General features: G+C 37.9%; 1 protein-coding gene across 1 annotated transcript; it reads left to right on the top strand.

The window, feature by feature from the left end:
• Positions 1-10,161: 10,161 nt before the first annotated feature.
• Positions 10,162-16,898, top strand: LOC107807733 (U11/U12 small nuclear ribonucleoprotein 35 kDa protein). Its single transcript, XM_016632175.2, has 8 exons — positions 10,162-10,460; positions 10,555-10,652; positions 11,534-11,585; positions 11,775-11,845; positions 12,451-12,541; positions 12,628-12,703; positions 15,883-15,961; positions 16,336-16,898. Exons 1-8 carry the CDS (start codon positions 10,286-10,288, stop codon positions 16,756-16,758), a joined length of 1,065 nt encoding a protein of 354 aa, XP_016487661.1. The 5' UTR covers positions 10,162-10,285; the 3' UTR covers positions 16,759-16,898.
• The last annotated feature ends 3,365 nt before the right edge of the window (positions 16,899-20,263 follow it).

The raw sequence follows: 20,263 nt of genomic DNA, 5'->3' as shown, positions 1-20,263 counted from the left end.
GGAGTAACGTATGATAAGGTGGAACCTAGGTCAATTAGTGCATATACAGTATAGGAGGAGACTGATAATATACCTATAACAACATCAGGCGATGACTCTTGGTCCTGTCGTCCTGCCAATGCATAAATGCAGTTCTGAGGGCTGATCGAGCTAGATGCTCCACCTCTTCTTCTATCACGACTTATTGGTGCTTGGGGACCTTGCCCAGGGGGGCGTACTGATGATAACGAACCAGCTACAGATCTTGTTGGCTGAGCTATGCTTGCATCACTTCTCATCGGACAATCCCTCATAACGTGGCCCAGATAACCACAAGTATAACAAACACCTAATCCCATACGGCACTGCCCGGTATGCTGCTTACCATATTGAGTACATCGTGGCAAGGGCAGCGTCATGTGATTTGACTCGCCCCTATACTGAGAACCTGAGGCCCTGAAATTTTGACTAGACCCTGAATATGTGGAACATTCGAATCTCTTACCGCCAAATTGAGGGGGCACGCTAGCCGAGGGTCAGGATGGATACCTCCAGTACTGCTGCCTCTGACCACATCAAAACTCACTAGAAGGACTCGAAAACCTCGCTCTCTTATTTTGGGCCCTATCATACTCACTATCGGCCTTCTATTTCTGTTTACACTCATCTATACCCTGAGTGTATGCCTGAATACGAGAAATATCCATGTCTGGCTAACGTGAGACCGACATACAATCGTTAAGCAAGTAAGGCTCTAATTCCATCACGAACCAGTGAACCCGATCCTCCATCTTAGATACAATAGTGGGAGCATACCTAGCCAACGAATCAAACTGAAGACTGTACTCCAGAACACTCATGTTACCCTGTCGAAGGGTTAAGAACCTATCAACTCTGTCTCACCTAAGCTCTGGTGGCAGATAATGACGAAGAAAAGCTTTTGTAAACTCCTGCCATACCGTTGGAGGGGCATCCTCACCTATGGACAATTCCCAAGACTCATACCAATTTACTGCAACATCTCGGAGTCTATAAGAAACTAGCTCAACTGACTCGGTCGCGGTGGCCTTTATTACCCCTAACGTCCTCTGCACTCTATCAATAAATACCTGAGGGTCCTCGTTTGGATCTGCTCCAGTGAATACCGGAGGTTCTAAATTAATAAAGTCACGAACCCTCACACTCATGTACCTATCTGCGTAACCAATACCTACTTCCTGACGTCGAGCCTGTGCGGCTACTAATCGGGTCAATAACTGAATAACATCTCTCATCTCTTGACCCGGTGCATCCGACTTAGGTGCTGAATGTACAGGGGCGGGCGCTAGAGCTGGTGCCCCTTGGAGCTCTTCTAGAAAGGGCAGGGTATGTGAAGTTTGAGATGGAACCTTACCATAAGACTCTCCTAAAGCCCTGGCAACTCGTGGCGCTCGACTAGTAGTCTCACTAGCCACGGACTTTCCCTTTTGGGCGGCCGTACTCTTTGGTGGCATCGCTTAAAATATAACGTATTGTTAGGAATATGAATTCTTGTATCGCACGATTTAAGATAAAAAGAAAGGATAACATCCTATATGTCCTGTAGCCTCCTGTTTATAAGTGTGGTGCATGATACACCCATAAACAAGACTCTACTAGACAAGATCTGTAAACAACCCAAGGACAGAACTGCTCTGATACCACTTTTGTCACGACCCAAACCGATGGGCCGCGACGGGTGCTTGAGTCCTACCTGTCAAATGCCCCTAAGCATGCATCTAAGATATAAGCCTGAATAACATCTGTTGTATTACAAAAATAACAGACATGAAGGAAACATGCCATCAAGGCATATGTACGTATACATGTATAATACAGTGGGCGAGCCGGCAAGGCTACTATAGACAACTATACATCCAAAACTGAAAGCCGACAAGACCACATATATCCCAACTAGACATACTGTCTACAGACCTCTAATGGAAACATAACTGTACAAAGGCGGGGTTTGAGCCACGTTATATATATATATATTCAAACATATCGTACCAAAATCAAAGCAGCTCCGGATCAAGTGGAGCACACCAACTCTTGCTGATCAGGGATCCTAAGAAGGGGGACCATCAACTTGTCTACATGTACCTGTGGGCATGAAACGCAGGCCCCGTGAAATAGGGCGTCAGGACGAAAAATGTACTGAGTATGTAAGGCATGAAAATTAGTACGCAAAAGACATAGATGAAACATGGAATAAGGAAACACATCTTTAAATCTGAATAACTTTGTAAATTCTGAAACGTTTATAATGTCATGCACGTGCGTATAAATGTCGTGCCATGCATAGGTATGGGTATACATAATATCATCAAGCCACTGAGGGCATCCCATCATATCATCTCGACCATTGTGGCAACATCATCAACATATACCAGCTGATCAGGTGGTGGTGCGCATATAACGCCGTAACCTTTTTCCATATCCCATATACATATATTTACATATATACGCGTATATAAGGCCATCTGGTCATGGGTAAATGCACATGAGTAAAACACATGAAAAATACGTAATAATCTCAATATTCCTTCTGGATAAACTTTTCCAACTGCGTATTATACTGAGACCCATGAACAGAAAATAATAATAATTTTTATGGGGAATCAAGAATATAGACACCCCTAATAATTCTATGAATAGAGTAATTTATGGAAACTGTATATTTGCTCATTTCTTCAGTATAATTTGGACCATGCCAAAAGAAAGAAGGAAAGGCCTTAACATACGTGGAATAGGGAAAACTCCGTATAATATTTCGTTGGAAAACCTTCGTTGACTGAACGAGATTTTGCCCCTGCTTCTTAGAAATTCACAGAAGAAATTGCTTCTCGTTCTAATTTGGGAATGAAAAAAACGTTGTTGGGTTCCTTGAATTTTTGAGAGGAAAACATTTCTTTTTGGTTCCTTGAGAATTTAAAAGGACTAACGTTTCTGTTCTTTGAAGTTTGGAAAGAACAACATTGTTTTGGATTCATTTTTGATTCATTTTGAATCTTAGCAGATACTTACTTAGTCATTGTTTTTCATTTATGCCTAGGTTGCCACCTAGGCATAAGTGACTTCTTAGTCACATTCTTGATATGATGGATTCTTGCCACGTGATTGGGGGAATAATTATTAAGTTTCTATCCACTTATTAGTTAATTAGATAATATCCCGATACCCGGTAATTAATTAATTACTCGCATAATTTAAAAATTGCCCCAAATTACTTAAAATTCAACTTATTTTTTTAATATACTATATATATACTCTGTACATTATACTATCGTGGTCATATGGTACCTTGCGTGTTACTAGTTCATAATTATCGGGTATTATCGCTCGACCCGTATTTTATTCCAAATTGACCACTTTCAACGAAACTCGTTTTCTTTAATCCGTGTACCCATTTATCCTTCATAACACTTATTTATCGCCTGTTATAAATAGCGTAAGTACGTTAAGGTCAATATGATCTCATCCCCGAGTCTACGTCGGCTATCTGAAAATAAATTTTTAACGTACGAAAACGCGAGATGTAACAAGCACACGAAAATAAGGGAATTAGATTGAATTCTAGTTTTTTGACCTTAAAACGCAATAAAACTTGGAACGGTCATGGCAGGGCGGTGACTATGGTTCCTTAGGCTGTATTTGATGGTCCAGAAAATTTTTTAGGCGATCCGGGTTCGGGGGCCCGGACCCACTCGAAAAGTGTGGGCTATATCACACAAAAATATGAAAATCGGACGAAATTCTAGTTTTTTTACCGTAAAATGCAGAAAAACGAGAAACAGTCATGGAGGGGCGGTGACTATGGTTCCTTAAGTCGTATTTGATGGCTCGGAAAATTTTTAGGTGATCCGGGTCCAGGGGTCCCAGACGCACTTGGAAGGTGTGGGATAAAGCACACGAAAATATGGGAATCGGGCGAAATTGTAGTTTATTTTTGTCGTGCGGTACCTATGGTTCCTCATGTCGTAGTTGATGGCTCGGAAAAATTTAGGCGATTCGGGTCCGGGGGACCCGGCCCACTCGCAAGGCGTGGACTATAGCACACGAAAATATGAAAATCGGGCGGAATACTAGTTTTTTGGCCATAAAACGCAATAAAATGAGGAACGGTCATGACGAGGCGGTAACTATGATTACTTAGGTCCTATTCGATGGCACGGAAAAATTTTAAGCGATTCGGGTCTTGGGATCTCGGGCCCACTCGGAAGGCGTGGGTTATAGTACACGAAAATATGAAAATCAAGTGAAATTTCAGTTTTTTGGCCGTAAAACGCGAAAAAATGAGGAACGGTCATGGAGGGGCGATGATTATGGTTCCTTAGGTCGTATTTGATGGCCCGAAAATTTTTTAGGCTATCCAGGTCTGGGGGCCCGGCCCACTCGGAAGGCGTGGGCTATAACTATAGGTGTTAAACGGGCCGGGTTGACCCGGTTCCGGACTGGCCCAGACCGGTTAAACCCAAATCCGGCCCGAACTGGTTAAAAGGGGCCGGGCTGGGCTGGGTAGGAGGGGTAGAGGGGGTTGGTCCATTTTGAATTTTAAAACGGGTAACCAGACCGGTTGAACCCGGTCCAACGAATAGTTACCCTTACCGGGTTAACCGGCCCGGCCCGGCCCGGTACAACGACTAGAATTTTTTTTTGTTTTTTTTTTTTAATTTTCGAAATAGGTGGGCCCCACTGACCGTTGGCAACAGTCAGACCTTGAATTGGTCCGTTGGCCAACGAAAAAATTGCACAAATAGCCTTTTTTTTTTAATTTTTAACCCTTTTTCAATTTACAAAACTAACATTCTCTAAAACTATAAATACCTCCCCTCTTCTTCATTTCTTCACTCAATACTCATTTCTCTATCTCAATTTCTCTCATTCTCTCATTCTCCATTTTGCAAGACTTCAAGTCTTCAATTCATCTTCTAATTTTATTTGGTTTTCTTTTGTTGAATTTAATTTATCGTGTTTTATTATTCGGAATTTGAAGTTTGAACAATTGAAATTCAATGAAATACTTGCTTGACGTTTGTTCGTGGTAAAATCGGAATTGATGAACTTCAATTCTACTTGCAGAAGCAAAAAAAGCTTCGCACAAAGGAATTTTCACCGTTGGGATGGTGGCATAAGAATGAAAAGCAATTTCCTGTTCTTTTCGCTATGGATCGGGACGTGCTGAATGTGTCAATTTCTACTGTTGTATCGGTGAGTGCATTTAGCCAAGCAAGACAACAACTTGGAGACACCCATCACTCATTGGGAAGCAATGCTTTGGAAGTTTTAGTATGTTTCAGAGATTGGATTAGATCGGAACGAAGAAATCAAGGACGTGAAGATGTTGATAGCCCAGAAGACGAGGAACTTGGAGATATATTAACACATGGTAACCCATCCGAATTTAACACTCCAGAAGAAAGTCAATCAGTTCATATTGATTATGAAGAACTTACTAAGGCAATGCAAAACCTTTGAATTTACTTGTTAAAATGTAAATCTTTCAATTTGTAAGTTTGAATTATAAAATAAATGTAGCACTTGCAACAAGTGCATATTTTCCCATTCCTTGTATTCTTTATATTAATACTTTGTACTAATATAACCTACAATAGTTATACAAAATTCAAAAAAAAAAATACACTAAACCCGGCCCGGCCCCCTCAACCCGTAACCCTTACGGTTCAATTTTTACCCGGATGAATCCGAACCCGTTAAACCCGTTAAGAACCAACCCAGACCCGGTCCGGACCGTAACCCGTATGGGTCCAAAAAATGGCGGCCCGACCCGGCCAACCCGTTTAACACCTTTAGCTATAACACACGAAAATACGGGAATCAGGCGGAATTTTAGTTTTTTGGTCGTAAAACGCAAAAAATGAGGAACGGTCATTGCGGGGCGGTGACTATGGTTCCTTAGGTCGTATTTAATGTCTCGAAAATATTTTAGGCGATTCGGGTTCGGGGGGCCCAGGCCCACTCGGAAGGCATATGTATAGCACACGAAAATATGGGAATCAGGCGGAATTCTAGTTTTTTTTACAAAAAAAATGAAGAACGGTCATGGAGGGGCAATGACTATGGTTCCGTAGGTCATATTTGACGACCCAGAAAATTTTTAGGCGATCCAGATCCTCGGGGCCCGGGCCCACTCGGAAGACGTGGGCTATAACACACGAAAATATGGGAATCGAGCGAAATTCTAGTTTTTTGGTCGTAAAATGCAAAAAAATGAGGAACAGTCATGGCGGGGCAGTGACTAAGGATCCTTTGGTGGTATTTGATGACCCGAAAAAAATTTAGGAGATCCGGGTCCGGAGGGCCCTGCCCACTCGGAAGACGTGGGCTATAGTTCACACACACACTCTCTCTCTATGTATGTATGTATGTATATATGTATGTATGTATGTATGTATGTATGTATGTATGTATGTATGTATGTATGTATATATATGTATATATGTACATATGTATGTATGTATGTACGTACGTATGTACGTACGTACGTACGTACGTACGTACGTACGTATGTATGTATGTATGTATGTATGTATGTATGTATGTATGTATGTATGTATGTATTGTGAGCATGTAATTTTTGCCCTACAAATATATTCCTATAAAATCCACAAAAATATTCCTAATTGTTTTTAATTTTACAAAATTTCTAGGAATTTCTTGTTAATTAGTGGTTGCATTTAGTTGCATTTTTTGAGCATATTTAGTATCCTAAAATCATAGAAAACCTATAAAAATTGTCAAATTTTAGTTTCATGACACCTTAGGTTTAGTTGCATTTTTTAGAATTAATTACTTACTAATTAAATAGCTAATACATAATTACCAAAGAAAAAAAACTAATACATGAAGATCACAAAAAAAAAATGTTAGTCACTTTACATGCATCTGTAGTTAAATAATTGGTTAAATGATATTTAACATTCTAATTTTGCAAAAATAGGTTCGATTTATGTGTGTTATCTAAAGTGGTTAATTTAGCAATTATAACAAAAGAAAGACTGGGTTGTTAACATTCTTAACTAGACTAACCAAAATCAATGGCCTAACAGCCCAAAACACCAGCCCACCCCCCCCCCCCCCCAGCCTGGCCCAAACGAGCAGCCACTCACTTCCACCTCCCTCCACAAACGAGCTTCTCAAAGAAATAAAAGATTTGGAAGACCAAACAGGGGTTGTGAAAAAATCTCATTCTCTGCCGATTTGTTTAGACAAATCCAATCGGTTTTCAAGGTCAAATCGAGTTCTTAAAGGGTTGTTCGTAGCTGCTGTTGCGATAGTTGAGTAGTTGAGCTCCATTCCTCATTCTAGATTTTTAATTGGCCATCTATTGCTGTTCTGCAATGTTTAGGTGCGTCTAACTATTCCTATTGTCCTCTTATTTGACTATGAATGAATATTTGAGTGCTAATGCTATGAACATGCTAAATTTTGTGGAATCCGGATGTTTTGACTACCAGATCTGCCTGCTTGTTTCTATCAGTTGATAATTTATTTTTTAAAAAAAACTGGAGTTAGTCATTAATTAGTTTGGCTTTTGCTGCTGCTGTTTTGTTATAAGTCCAGCATGTGAGTGGCTGAATATCAACATGTTTGGGATCTGTACTGTTAATTGAGTACTTAGTGAATTCACAAAAGTTTTGAATTGGTTTGTTTGTTACTGAAATGTTCATTCCTTGAGGATATAAATGTGAATGCATCAGGAACATGAATTTAAGTTACTAACTTTGAAGAAAAGCTAGAATAAGCAGTGAATTAGTTTCGTGGTGGTTTGTTGTGAAAACTAGCAGCATATTTTCATTACATATGTCCGCTCTATTTACTATAAAACGATTACTGTTGTAGCTTTAGATCCTGAATGCTATTGTAGTAGGATATAAATCCATAAGTAAGGTAAATCAGTAATTTTTCAATTATGTAATTAAATGGGTTATGGTTTGCTAGCTCCAACATTTGATTCCATATTTGGTTTTGTTATTCCATACAATCCATTTCATTTAGTTTCGGCAGAAGATTTTTTAGTTTAAGCCAATGGCCTGATTTTAACTTGAGGCAAACTTTCGGATTAGTTTAATTCGTGACTTCTTAGATATTGTAAAGATAGAATATTAGCCTTTAACCAAGGCATAATGCAATCAATCTTATGAACAACTTAACGATCCAATCCATTCTGCCTCACACTCCTATCCATAATTCATAGCCTCACATTGATCTCAAACGTTAGGAGAATTATTAATTCACGAACATCGTAGTTTGCTTTAGGCATGATTAATAATAAACCATTGTGACTATGGGTACGGTTCCCGTGACATAGTCATGATACATAATCCCCAATTTGAGTGCACGTTTCACGCGACTCGACCATAACTTCAAATAATAATAAAACAAACGTCTTGTAGATCGCGGGTGCGTTTCACGTGGCGCGATTCGCAATATGTACCAAAACAAATGAGTGCGCAACATCGCAACTTGTTCAAATAAATTCCATAAATACTAAAAACGGTTTAATATTTAATTAAAAGCGGTTAGAAAGTAAAAATGTACATAAGTCTTAGAACGTATATAAATCAGATAATTAGGCCAATTGTTAATAGTTGAGCGACCGTGCTAAAACCACAGAACTTGGGAGTGCCTCACACCTTCTCCCGGGTTAACATTATTCCTTACCCGGTCTTCTGTGTTCGCGAACCATAAACAGAGTCAAATCCGTAGCTACGTTTTCCAACTATGTGCATTATGTAAAAAAAAGATCTGCTAGCATCCTAAAAAATTTCACAAAATCAGGAAATAAGTATCAAGCACTATTAAAGAGAACTAGCATCTCCATATCTGATTCAAATTCAACAAACACATAACCACGTGAAGCGCCCATTACTGCAAAAGCAACACCATATGGTACATATAAATTCTTCAAAAAGTAAATATCCTATCTTTTTACACTAAGTGGTACATATCAGCACAATTTCTATGATTTTCAAATATGCATTAAACCTCCACAAAAGGATACGCGAAATGCAACATAAGCAAGTTGTAATTTTGAAAGAAATAGCTAGTACCAATATGTGTGACAATTGTTATGTTCTTCACCCTTCTATATTTGTTCAGTTCTTGTTAATAAACGCAACCCAAAATCAATAAATAACAAATAATTGAATCAATAACACCAACTAGGCAATAAGCAAACAACAAGAGCAACATAACTGCACAAGATTAAAAAAGAAAGACACGAAATAGGAAAATGGTCAAATTTACCATGTATTATTCTAAATCGAGCAACTTTGCCCTCCGCTAATCTTTAGGTCTAATATCACCCCGCCGTTAGGAAAAGTCTTGTTTTTCCCATTGACCCCAGATGTAGCTCCAACCTGAGGGTATTTTAAACCACAACCAAAAGTTAAAGGGTAAATTTGTAGTTATTTGTAGCCAAAAGGGTCAGTTTTTTACTTTCTTTTGAGCGAGTATTATTAGAATAGATTGAGTACATCTTAAAGAGCTTGAATCTCGGTGTTGGGATGATTTGGTAGAGTTTTGAGGTGGTTTGAATTGAAAACTCGAAGTAGAAGATGAACATGAATTATCACATTGTGTATCATTTGTGTATCACTTATGTATTATATTTATATCAAATGTGTATCACATGTATACCTGTGTGTGAGATACATGTGTGATACATATTTGATACATGTGTCGTAGAAGATATTTTTGAACTCGATTTTAGATACGAATTTTGATACTAAATCACCTCTAATCTCTATTAATTTTTATATATTGACTCATCTATATGTTTTTAATGAATTTCAACCATATCCATTGAAAAAAGTCATTTTTTGCTTAGATTTTTGAAATCTTGTACGTATATTTTTTTGTATTTTAATTACCTTATTTGCTACCTCATCCATGAAAGTTTCTTCCCGTCTTGCATCTAATATTGTTGATCACGCTTAAAAATATGGAAGTAGATCTTTGCGTGTGATTCTTGGGGAGAAAGAACATTATTTATTTAGGTTTTTAATTTTTATATGTATTTGACTAATTTTGGTAAGTCTATGATTGATGGCTACAAGTTGGTTAGTTGAAATTTTTTTGGAATATTTCTAAAAAGGGCCATTAAAGCCCGTGAGGGGTTGGAAGCCCGGCCGATAGCAAGCCATCTAATAAAACATAATGTCACCAACTATTTGGAATTCCAAATAGGCCCCAAAACACACTTGTGTGTCAATTTTAATCCCTTAAAGTTTGATTCCCAAGGCCATAGCAATTTGATGAAGAAATGGGTCGAGAAGATTACAGCAGCGAAAGAAGGTCTTCAACTGGGGGAAATCTAAACTCAGTATTCTATGCTTCTATATACCATCCAATTCAAGCTGGAAGCATTGATGGAACTGATATTCTTCCTCATGATAACGCCATTTACAGAGCTCTTCTCTGCTCTAATGCCGGCTTGTGTTAGTATTATACTCATTCTAGCTCGTAAAAATCCTGCTTTGTTTTACCCCTGATAGTTTCCATTATTACTTCATTTGCCATTGTTGTTTTCAGATGACCCGTTTGGTGACCCGAAGGCTATTGGTGACCCGTATTGTACACTCTTTGTTGGTCATTTGTCTCATTTTACCACTGAACATAACCTTTGCCAGGTTTGCTTTTCTGGGTTTTTTTCATTATAAGTTTGGGTATAAAAGTTATACTATATATTTTTGGATTTAAGTTATATATAGGAACACTGTAATGTACTTTTTACACCATCACTGTAATTGTAACGTGTTATAGCGGGTTATTTACCACTGAATATTCCCTTCGCCAGGTTGGCTTTTCTGTTTTCCCCCCTCAATATAAGTTTTGGGTGTAAAGGTTATATTTTTTAGATTTAAGTTATATACACCAACACTACACTGTAGTGAACTTTTTACACCGCCATCAGTGTAATTTTAACATGTTATAGTGGATTATTTACCATTTATTCTAGGTTACTCTTGTGCCGTTCTTTTGTTCTTGCTGTTTGCTTATTGCCTAATTGGTGTTAAGGTTTATATCTTTCTGATAAGCTTATAATAATTTATCTTATACTATGGGAATTTGCTCTAGTTTTGTTTATTTAAAATTTTGGTTCATTCGTACCCTTTGATGTTAGCAAATTGTGATCTTGCGATTAATGAAGCTCTAGCTTGAAATAGGTGAACCTCAAGTGTCAAATTCTTTGAGAAAAATTGATCTAAATATACTCTTTAACTTTTGGTTGTGGTTTAAAAATACCCTCGAGTTGGAGCTACATCTGGGGTTAATGGGAAAAACAAGACTTTTCCTAACGGCGGGGTGATATTAGACCTAAAGACTAACGGAGGGCAAAGTTGCTCGATTTAGAATAATACATGGTAAATTTGACCAGTTTCCTATTTTTTGTGTCTTTCTTTGTTACTCTTGTGCAGTTCTGTTGTTCTTGTTGTTTGCTTTTTGCCTAGTTGGTGTTATTGATTCAATTGTTTGTTATTTACTGATTTTGGGTTGCATTTATTAACAGGAAATGAACAAATATGGAAGGGTGAAGAATGTAAGAATTGTCAGACACATTGGTACTAGCTATTTCATTCAAAATTACAACTTGCTTATGTTGTATTTCGGGTGTCCTTTTGTGGAGGTTTAATGCATATTTGAAAATCATAGAAATTGTGCTGATATGCACCACTTACTGTTAAAAGAAAAGATATTTGCTTTTTGAAGAATTGAGTTAAAATTTCTCTCATATGGTGCTGCTTTTGCAGTAACGGGTGCTTCACGTGGCTATGCATTTGTTGAATTTGAATCGGATAGGGAGATGCGGCGAGCATATAAGGTAATTTGTTCTCTTTAATAGTGCTTGATACTTATTTTTTTAAAAACGTTCTTGAGCCGAGAGTCTTTCGGAAATAATCTTTCTACCTTCATAGTAGGGGTAAGGTCTGCGTACACACTACTCTCCCCAGACTACTTGGTGGTTGTTGTTGTTGTTGGATCAAATAATTATGGGAAAACCCTTCTTTAATGACCTGTACTAGATTTTTAAACAAGCAGATCTCTACGACCTTTTTAGTTGCAGAAAAACAAGAAAGGGTGTGACCTGCCAAACTTAGGTGCCGATGAATTGTGATTTTGCAAGATCATGCTGGTTAATGACTGTTGAATCTTCAATAGTTTAAGAGCCCGTTGTATCCATGATCATGAGAAGGAGTTTGCTAGGCTCAGAACTGATTATTCAAGGCTGCAATTTTCTAGCTGAACTATATTTTGTGAATGCAAGGAATTAACGCTTGTTTAAATACCTACTGTTTACATAAGGAATAGGAGTCATTGCCCGTAAAACAAAGAAGCAATTAAATTTGTCTAGGTTCTGTTTCTGATTCTACCAAGTGAAGCAAACTCAGGGCATAATTTATTTATTTTGTCGTTCACATACCGCAGGATGCTCACCATAAGTTTATTGATGATTCTGAAATTATAGTTGACTACAATAGGCAGCGATTAATGCCAGGCTGGATTCCGAGAAGGCTAGGTTAGTGAAATTTGTCTGATATCCTTCTTCTCGAAGCTTTAATTTGCTATATGAACCTACTATATTAAAGTCATTCTATTTTACAGGAGGCGGTCTTGGCGGTAAGAAGGAATCAGGACAACTTCGTTTTGGAGGTCGTGAAAGACCGTTTCGTGCTCCACTGTAAGTATTCCTGCTTCATTTTCAGTAATTAAAGAGAATTGGAGGATTGTCTCACATTTTTGCACGCTTTGGAGTTGTCCTTGCATTTTTCTCATTTATTTTCTTTTTGAGTTGTGAAGATAAGCATGTTTACGGTGTTAATTTAGTTCGGTGAGCATTTTACAGTTACTAGGTCAAAGTTTTGATTTCCATCAGAATCCTTTCCCACTTGTCTTGCTCAGTCCTTCAAATATTTGGGAAGAGAAAACCTTTAATCTTGTTTAAACACAGATTAACATGCCTTTTGGGTTGTAGGAGAACTTCATTCCTAATCATGAAATAGGAGGATTGTGTTAATTAAAACTTATATGACTTTGAGGAAATTTAGTTCATATCATCATTCAGACTTGGACTCTACTCTTTACTAGTTCGGCCTTACAAGTTAAGCTTATAACATTTATTACTCTGTACTAGTTTGATCCAAGTGACTGATGGAATGCCAGTAACTCATTTATAACTTTGGTTGGCTTTGCTGAGAATAACTGCACGCCTTCCTTCAGTTGGGTTCAAAAGGAAATATCCCAGGATTCTTATCCCTCGGTATGAAATGATGAAAAGCATGAATAGGATTATGTCTTTATCCTGCGTCAGTCTTCTTTTTATTTGCCATGGCATTTCTGGTTCCAAAGTGCTCTTGGAATACATTTCATCCTTTCAAGTGAAAAATTGACTAGATCGATTTTCCTTACCCAGATAGCATCCCAGTCATCCAAATTTTGTTCATTAAAATGAAGAAAATAAAAGGCAGTGATACAGATAAAATAAGTTTAGTCAAAAAGCAAGTTACAGCAACATAGCAACATTCAATAAATTTTATGTTACAACAATCACAACAGTTCTCCACATATTTTCACTCAAAATGAAAAATAAAGGAAGACTTGAAGAAAAAAACAAGAAAATGGGAAGAAAGAAAAGAAAGACCCTCTTTTAGTATCTGTCCAAATGTCACTCAAGATTTCAACAAAAATAGCACAAAAGACTTGGAGGGGAAGAAGGAATTGAATCAGATTTGTGAATATGCTGACAGGGGGTGGGGCAGCATTAAACAAGCGGAAAAGGGAGAGAAGAACACACACACGAGACCTAGAAACTCTCACAGTTTGCAGAGATAACCTGTGTGGAAGAAGAGGAAGTAAAGGGGAAGCAGGTGAAGAAATAATGATGAGAGTAATGAGTATGCTTGTGCCCTTACCTCTATATATTTGAGGGCGAGGACTTTTTGGAGCTTATCCGATGACATTGTAATCCCAAATAAATAGTAGCCCCTCCTCAGATAGCGTAATCCTGTAGTAATCTGGCAAAATTAATTCAGTCTGATCTTTGAATGTTACCAAATGTAGGATAAATTAAATCTGCCTAACCCAATTCTCTATCTTGCTACTGAATGGCTTCTTCTTAACAAATGATTATTGCTGGATACTGGACTAGATTAGGCAGGATAAATTTATCTCCAGCTGGAAGTTTTTTGTGTGTCGAACTGGATTAATATTTTCTTCTGATATATCGTAGATTTGGTCGAAGAGGGCGAGAAGGGGATCGCCGGGTTGGCCTGCAAAAATGAAACTTTTGCTCCTCACGCACAAATAGGAGGACAGACCTTCATCTTATACTGTCTTCCTTGTTTTTCCAGTCGCTAATAACCTCCAACTCCTCCTCGCCTGGAACGCTGTATCCTGCCGAAAGATTGCAATGGCTCTAACAGAATCTTTGTTAGACTCATAAGTTTTGCCTTTTGTGCCATTTGAAATTTAACAGAGCAGAAGTTACTCCATTAGTTTAGTCATTTCAATGCAGTTTTCGGCTCAACTAAAAGTATCACATTGTTGGGGATGCTTTCTCTACCAGTTGAAGCCCCTTTAGTTCCAAGTAGAGATGGCAAAATGGTTTTGAAAAAACAGTTATCCACCCAACCCAACCCACTAAAAATGGGTTGGATAACTGACTTTTTAAAACCGGGTTGAATATGGATAATTATCCATATTCTCCACTATAAAAATGGGTAACCAATGAGACATTTTCCTACCCTTAAAGTTTACAACTTTTTGCTTCTTCATTTTTGTTGGCAGCAAATTCATGTTAGAGCTTGAGGCTAATGTGACTCTATGGATGGATAATATGGTTACCCATTTTATCCGCAGGTTAACCCGTATTTTATCCGTATTAAATATGGGTCGGGTGAAATATTTTATCCCTTTTTTGCCGTACCCGTTTTGACCCGCTCATATCCGACCCGACCCGCTTGCCACCCCTAGTTCCAAGTAATATGCATCTAGGAGTTCTGATGGCATAATTAAGAAAATTGAATAAACATGTTGCTGTGCATCCACCTAGTACTGAAGACATGAGCAACTTCAACTAGAACCAAGCTATGTTAGCTGCTTAATGATCGTTGAGTTGCACATCTTTTCCACCACCTTTACTGTGATCTGCTTATCGTTGTGGGGGAGAAAATAAGCTTCTCTGATAGTTAGTTGCTAGGAATGCTCCATTTTCCAGTTTTTGCTTGGAAATGTTTAAACTCATGCCACAAAAGGGAAGTTTTCCAGAAGTTTCTGAAGACACAGCATATCAAATAATGCTGATTCAGAGACCAAATCTGAGATGTTTTTAGAGTTATCTGCAAATATCCTCGCTAATATTCTGCTCTACCTAAAAGCCCCGATATCTCCATCCATCTGCTCTCCATCATCAAGATCATCTCCTGCAATAGAAGTCCTGCGTGATTGTGCTCTTTGGCCGCTGTAGTGAGAGTGAGAGATCCCGGCCGCAGATTAACCTATCTCCTTTAATACTTATTCGCTTGTCCCTTTAATTTGGTGGTGTGTTCACCAGATCTGAGGTAACCAAACCTAGCTATTAATCCCAATGTCTCTCTCAGTTTGTTTTCTGTCAATCTTCTCTTTTATCTGTGGTTGAATACTGGTATTCTATGGTGTGAAGGATGTAGTGTGCTTTAACCGAAGGAAACACATTTTATTGAGATAAACAATAAATATGTAAACGTTCTATATATCTGAACAGAGACTTAAAGCCTTAGGTTTCTGCAGTGTATTGTGTTGAAAACATTCTCCTATCACTCTCTTCCATGCTACATTCTTTATATGTATTTTACACTAACTTCGGAATGCTCCCGGGAACAGCCGACAAATTCCGTTGGATGATCTAAAGAGGCTTGGTATACCACCTCCTCCAGAAGGAAGATACATGTCACGGTTTCAGGTAACCCGTTTATTGCACATATTATTTTGGGAAGAAATTTGAGATCTGTATCGTTCATGTTCACTTTAAAGTAACTGAAACATTAGTTTTGGTCAATGTATCAGTTAGCTAAGTTCTGTCGCTAATAATATTGCATTAAGGGCTTATTACGGTTTCCTCTCCTATTGTTTTGCTCTTACTATCATCCATGGGCCATGGCTGTCAAGTTCACTGACTAAAATAGTTTGATACATATAAGTGATTTTTAACCCTCAGGGAAAATACTGGTTTAAGTCAAAATGAGAAGTGGAGTCTGGATAATGCTGGGATACAGCATGTAAAATGAAAATTATCCTTCTTTTAGCGATGCTGATGACTTGAACTAAACCGTGTAGGTTCCATCGCCACCTAGACAAGAAAGGAGCATGGAGGACGCTAGAGACTCTTCTCACAAGCACGATAAAGGAAGCAAGCATTCTAATCGATTGGAGAGATCTCCAAGTCGAGCGCACCCATCTGGAAGACGTGAGAGGTCTGTGGACAAGGAAGATTTAGCTCATAGGCAGATAACACGTGGAAGGAAACGACATGATTTAAGGTCCCCCAGTCATGATCATTCATCCGATAGGAGTTCAATGGACAGAAGCAGACATTCTCGCAAGCGCCAAAAGAGTAGCAGAGACAGGCATGACATGAGATCCCCCAGTCTTGATCATTCATCTGATGAAACTTCAACGTGCAGAGAAGAACGTCGTCGAGCACGTAATGCACGATCTCATGGATATGACAGGTGTTCACCAAGCAGGAATGATTCTTAACTAATCAAACATACAAGGCACATACTAGCTGTACTTATCAGGTCTTTTATTTGCTTATATAATAGCTTTGTTAGTTCATATCTCGTACCGCTTGTTAACTTTACATGATTTTTCCTGATAAATGCTATTGTTGATTCCCACAGACGGGGTATGGGGAGGGTTGGGTGTACACAATCACAAACCTTACCCTTACCCTGGGAGGGCAGAGAGATTGTTTTCATTAGACCCTCGGCTAGAGAGAAGATGAACAGAAGCAGTGGCAACAAGTTATAACAAAAGCAAGATATTAAGAAAACTGAAGCGAAAGAGAGTAATATCAATCTAAGAATAGAAAGATACTATACTAAAATTAAAACTACCGCTACGGGAAGGGATGACTTGTATTAACTATGATGAAGATTAACAGTCCTACAAAATGTTAAGAAAGGAGAAGGAAAAACTTAAAAGTGTAAAAGATTCATTTCATACATATGGAGCACAGTTGTTTGGGTTTTTCTTGACTTGTCAATATGATTTCTGTCTCATCTTATTGTCAATGATTATTGTCATTGTATCAATCTAGGAATGTAACAAACAAGTAGAGGTGTCTATCAAGCTATTCCGCCTTATTTTAAAGCTAAAGCCCCTCTTCAATTTTTTTTTGCTTCCCACCCAAAGACTCTATAGGACATTATGAGGCATGACTGCTTCCTAATTGTTTGTTAAATTTATTTTATAAAGGGTATCTAGATCAACTTGCGTGCATTTTGACTAAATTCATTGAACATCTGCTATCTCTTACTAGTACATGTATTGGGTAACTCCGTCGTGCAAGACTTAAACATGGATGTGCTCCTTAACATGGATTCAAAACTCATTATTTGCATTCCCTTTGTCCTCCTTTGTACTACTTTCCCTTTGTATTGATATTTCCATCTTCTTGTTAGGTTGCAATATCATCAAAGGATGTCACAATATTAGAATGAATTTGGTTTGAGATTTGTTATCAAGCGTAATACTAATTTGTTAAAGATTAATTGGATTGACGATATTCATCTTTTCTTATTTTAAAATTAAGCCATCAACCCAGGCTTTCACCTCCTATGATGGCATGTGTGTTGAGGGGTGGAGATGGTTTGAATCCCTAGCGTGTGTATTATTAAGCAAAAGAGTACAAAAGGGGACATAAACCTTACCTCCGGAATAGATACAAGAAAATAGGAATAAAGAGGAGCACCATTGTACAATTAAGTTAACAAAATTTATCCATAATACATATATATTTAGACATTCAATTCTAGCAAATGATGACGCCATATTCTTTTGTCATTTGCTGGAATTGAGACAAGAGGGGTTGCTCTGATGGTAAGCAACCTCCGCTTCCAACCAAGAGGTTGTGAGTTCGAGTCTCCCCAAGAGCAAGGTGGGAAGTTCTTGGAGGGAAGGATGTCGGGGGTCTATTTGGAAACAGCCTCTCTACCCCAAGGTAGGGGTAAGGTCTGCGTACACACTATCCTCCCCAGACCCCACTAAGTGGGGGTTGTTGTTGTTGAAATATTTGCCATATTGGGGTCACAATTTTGTATCTGTTAAACGAATTGTTGGAATTCCTAAAGAAAATACACTCAGGGAGGGCTGTAAATTTCTTCATGCTGAGCAACTATCTCGGCTTATGATTTAATTGCCATGAATTTAACTATTGAGCCTCAAAAATTATGTTTTTATGTGATCACAACATAAAATAGTAACACTGAATCTTTTATGGGAGCTTTAAGCTAAACGCACTTCACTCACCAAAAATTTAAAAACGCTAATCTATAATTAAGCAAATCTCCTATTGGGAAAACAGAAAAAACTGAAAAATTGAAATGCTATTGTATCAAATTTCTTAGATGAGAAATATTAGTACCTTTTTTTGTTGTTTTTCTCAGATGTGAATTTTGCGTCTTATTAGTAACTTCCACTGTTCCGAATTTTTGCTATGCCGAAAGAGAGAGACGGTGAAATTAATTGAGTGATGAAAAATAGGGCTTAGGATATATTCCGTTAATTAATTCGCTAAATAATTAATTAAATTTTGGTTCCCTTGCTTATAAGAGTTAGTTTTACAATTATGATCTTTCTTCATATAATTATATTTTGGTTCCCTTGCTTATAACTTATGATTTTCGCCAATCAAAAAAATGCAAAAGAAGTAAACAAATAATTAAGGTTCAAAAGCTGAAAGGAGCTGAAAGTTCAAAAGCACAAAGCTCAAAGTAAGGACTGAAAATCTTACCTCCACTTAAATAATGGTTTACGCGATCGAATAGGGATGTATTGATAGTAAAACATATCTTTAGCGGCGGACTCGGGATTTTTAAGTTGAAGTATTAATTCAGCCGATATCTTTGTATGTTATTACTAATTTTTTATATAAAAATATATTGTTTGAGTAACATAAAAGGGATAAATACTTGGAGGGAAGGACCTATACGCTTCCTAAAGAAGACAAGCTTTTCCAGTAAATATCATAGCAAAATCCAAGTCTTTTCAGCATTTTCTTTTTAAGTCTTAGGAGACGCCGTGTCCAAATGGGTAAATATTATTTCTTCATTTCATGGCTAATATTTTAAGTGATTTTGTTGCAACTTAAACCATGAGATTTTTTTGGCGTGGAGTGACAAGGATATTTCACTCAATTCCCCTCTTACTATTTCAAAAAGCGGAAGAAAATGAAATTCCACCACTGTGTATGTAAGACAATCTTAATTCTCTATGTTCAATGCTTTGGGCAAGCCAGAGCAAGACTTCTCTGTGGGAATACCCGGCTATCTCCTACTTTAAATAGAGAAAATCCCTGGAATTCTCTAATTCCGGGGATTATGTCTAAAAAATTTCGTATTGCGATCTCCACTAACTATCGTTCTTTTCTTTTCATAAGATCTATTCTTGGGCTAGAGCGTTAGTATAACTGTTCTCTTTTATATGGGATGGGGCTTTGGAGAACTCCTCGAATGGGATTCCCCTTATGTGATATCCTAACTAGTACCAATCTAACTAAGAGTCATCTGTTAGGCCAGCTTCCTGTGAGTAAGCCAAAGCCAGTGCTAAAGAAGAGGGCTAAGGAAAAACTAAAAATCCATTGGGATAGATGCAGCGCCAATTAATTTTCGCGGTGAGTACTAAGTACTTCGATTAATAGTTTGCAGGATTAATGGGAGTAGGCTTTTTCTTTAGAGTAAGACTCTTTGCTTGCTTCTTTCGGCTAGCTCAGCGGATGAGTGGCCGTATTCGACAATTCTTTCTCTTACGGCTAGTGTGCTATTTGAGATAGTTGAAAAGGGGTGTAGCGATAGAAAGTTTTGAATCAATAATTCCTCAAAAGTCATTGCTAGTATGTTTAATACAGTTACTGCTATACCGTAGGCCTCAATTAGCAGTCGTAAGGCCGACAAGTCTTCATCCGAAATAAGTAGATGCAGAATCTCGTCTGTTTGGAAGGTAACTTGAAGTAGCATTCGGACTGTGAACCATTATCACTCGT

This window comes from Nicotiana tabacum, chromosome 7 (assembly GCF_000715075.1).
Source record: "Nicotiana tabacum cultivar K326 chromosome 7, ASM71507v2, whole genome shotgun sequence".
NCBI lineage: Eukaryota > Viridiplantae > Streptophyta > Magnoliopsida > Solanales > Solanaceae > Nicotiana > Nicotiana tabacum.
Note: the sequence above shows the minus strand (reverse complement) of the source record. Positions and strands in the feature narration are given on the sequence as shown.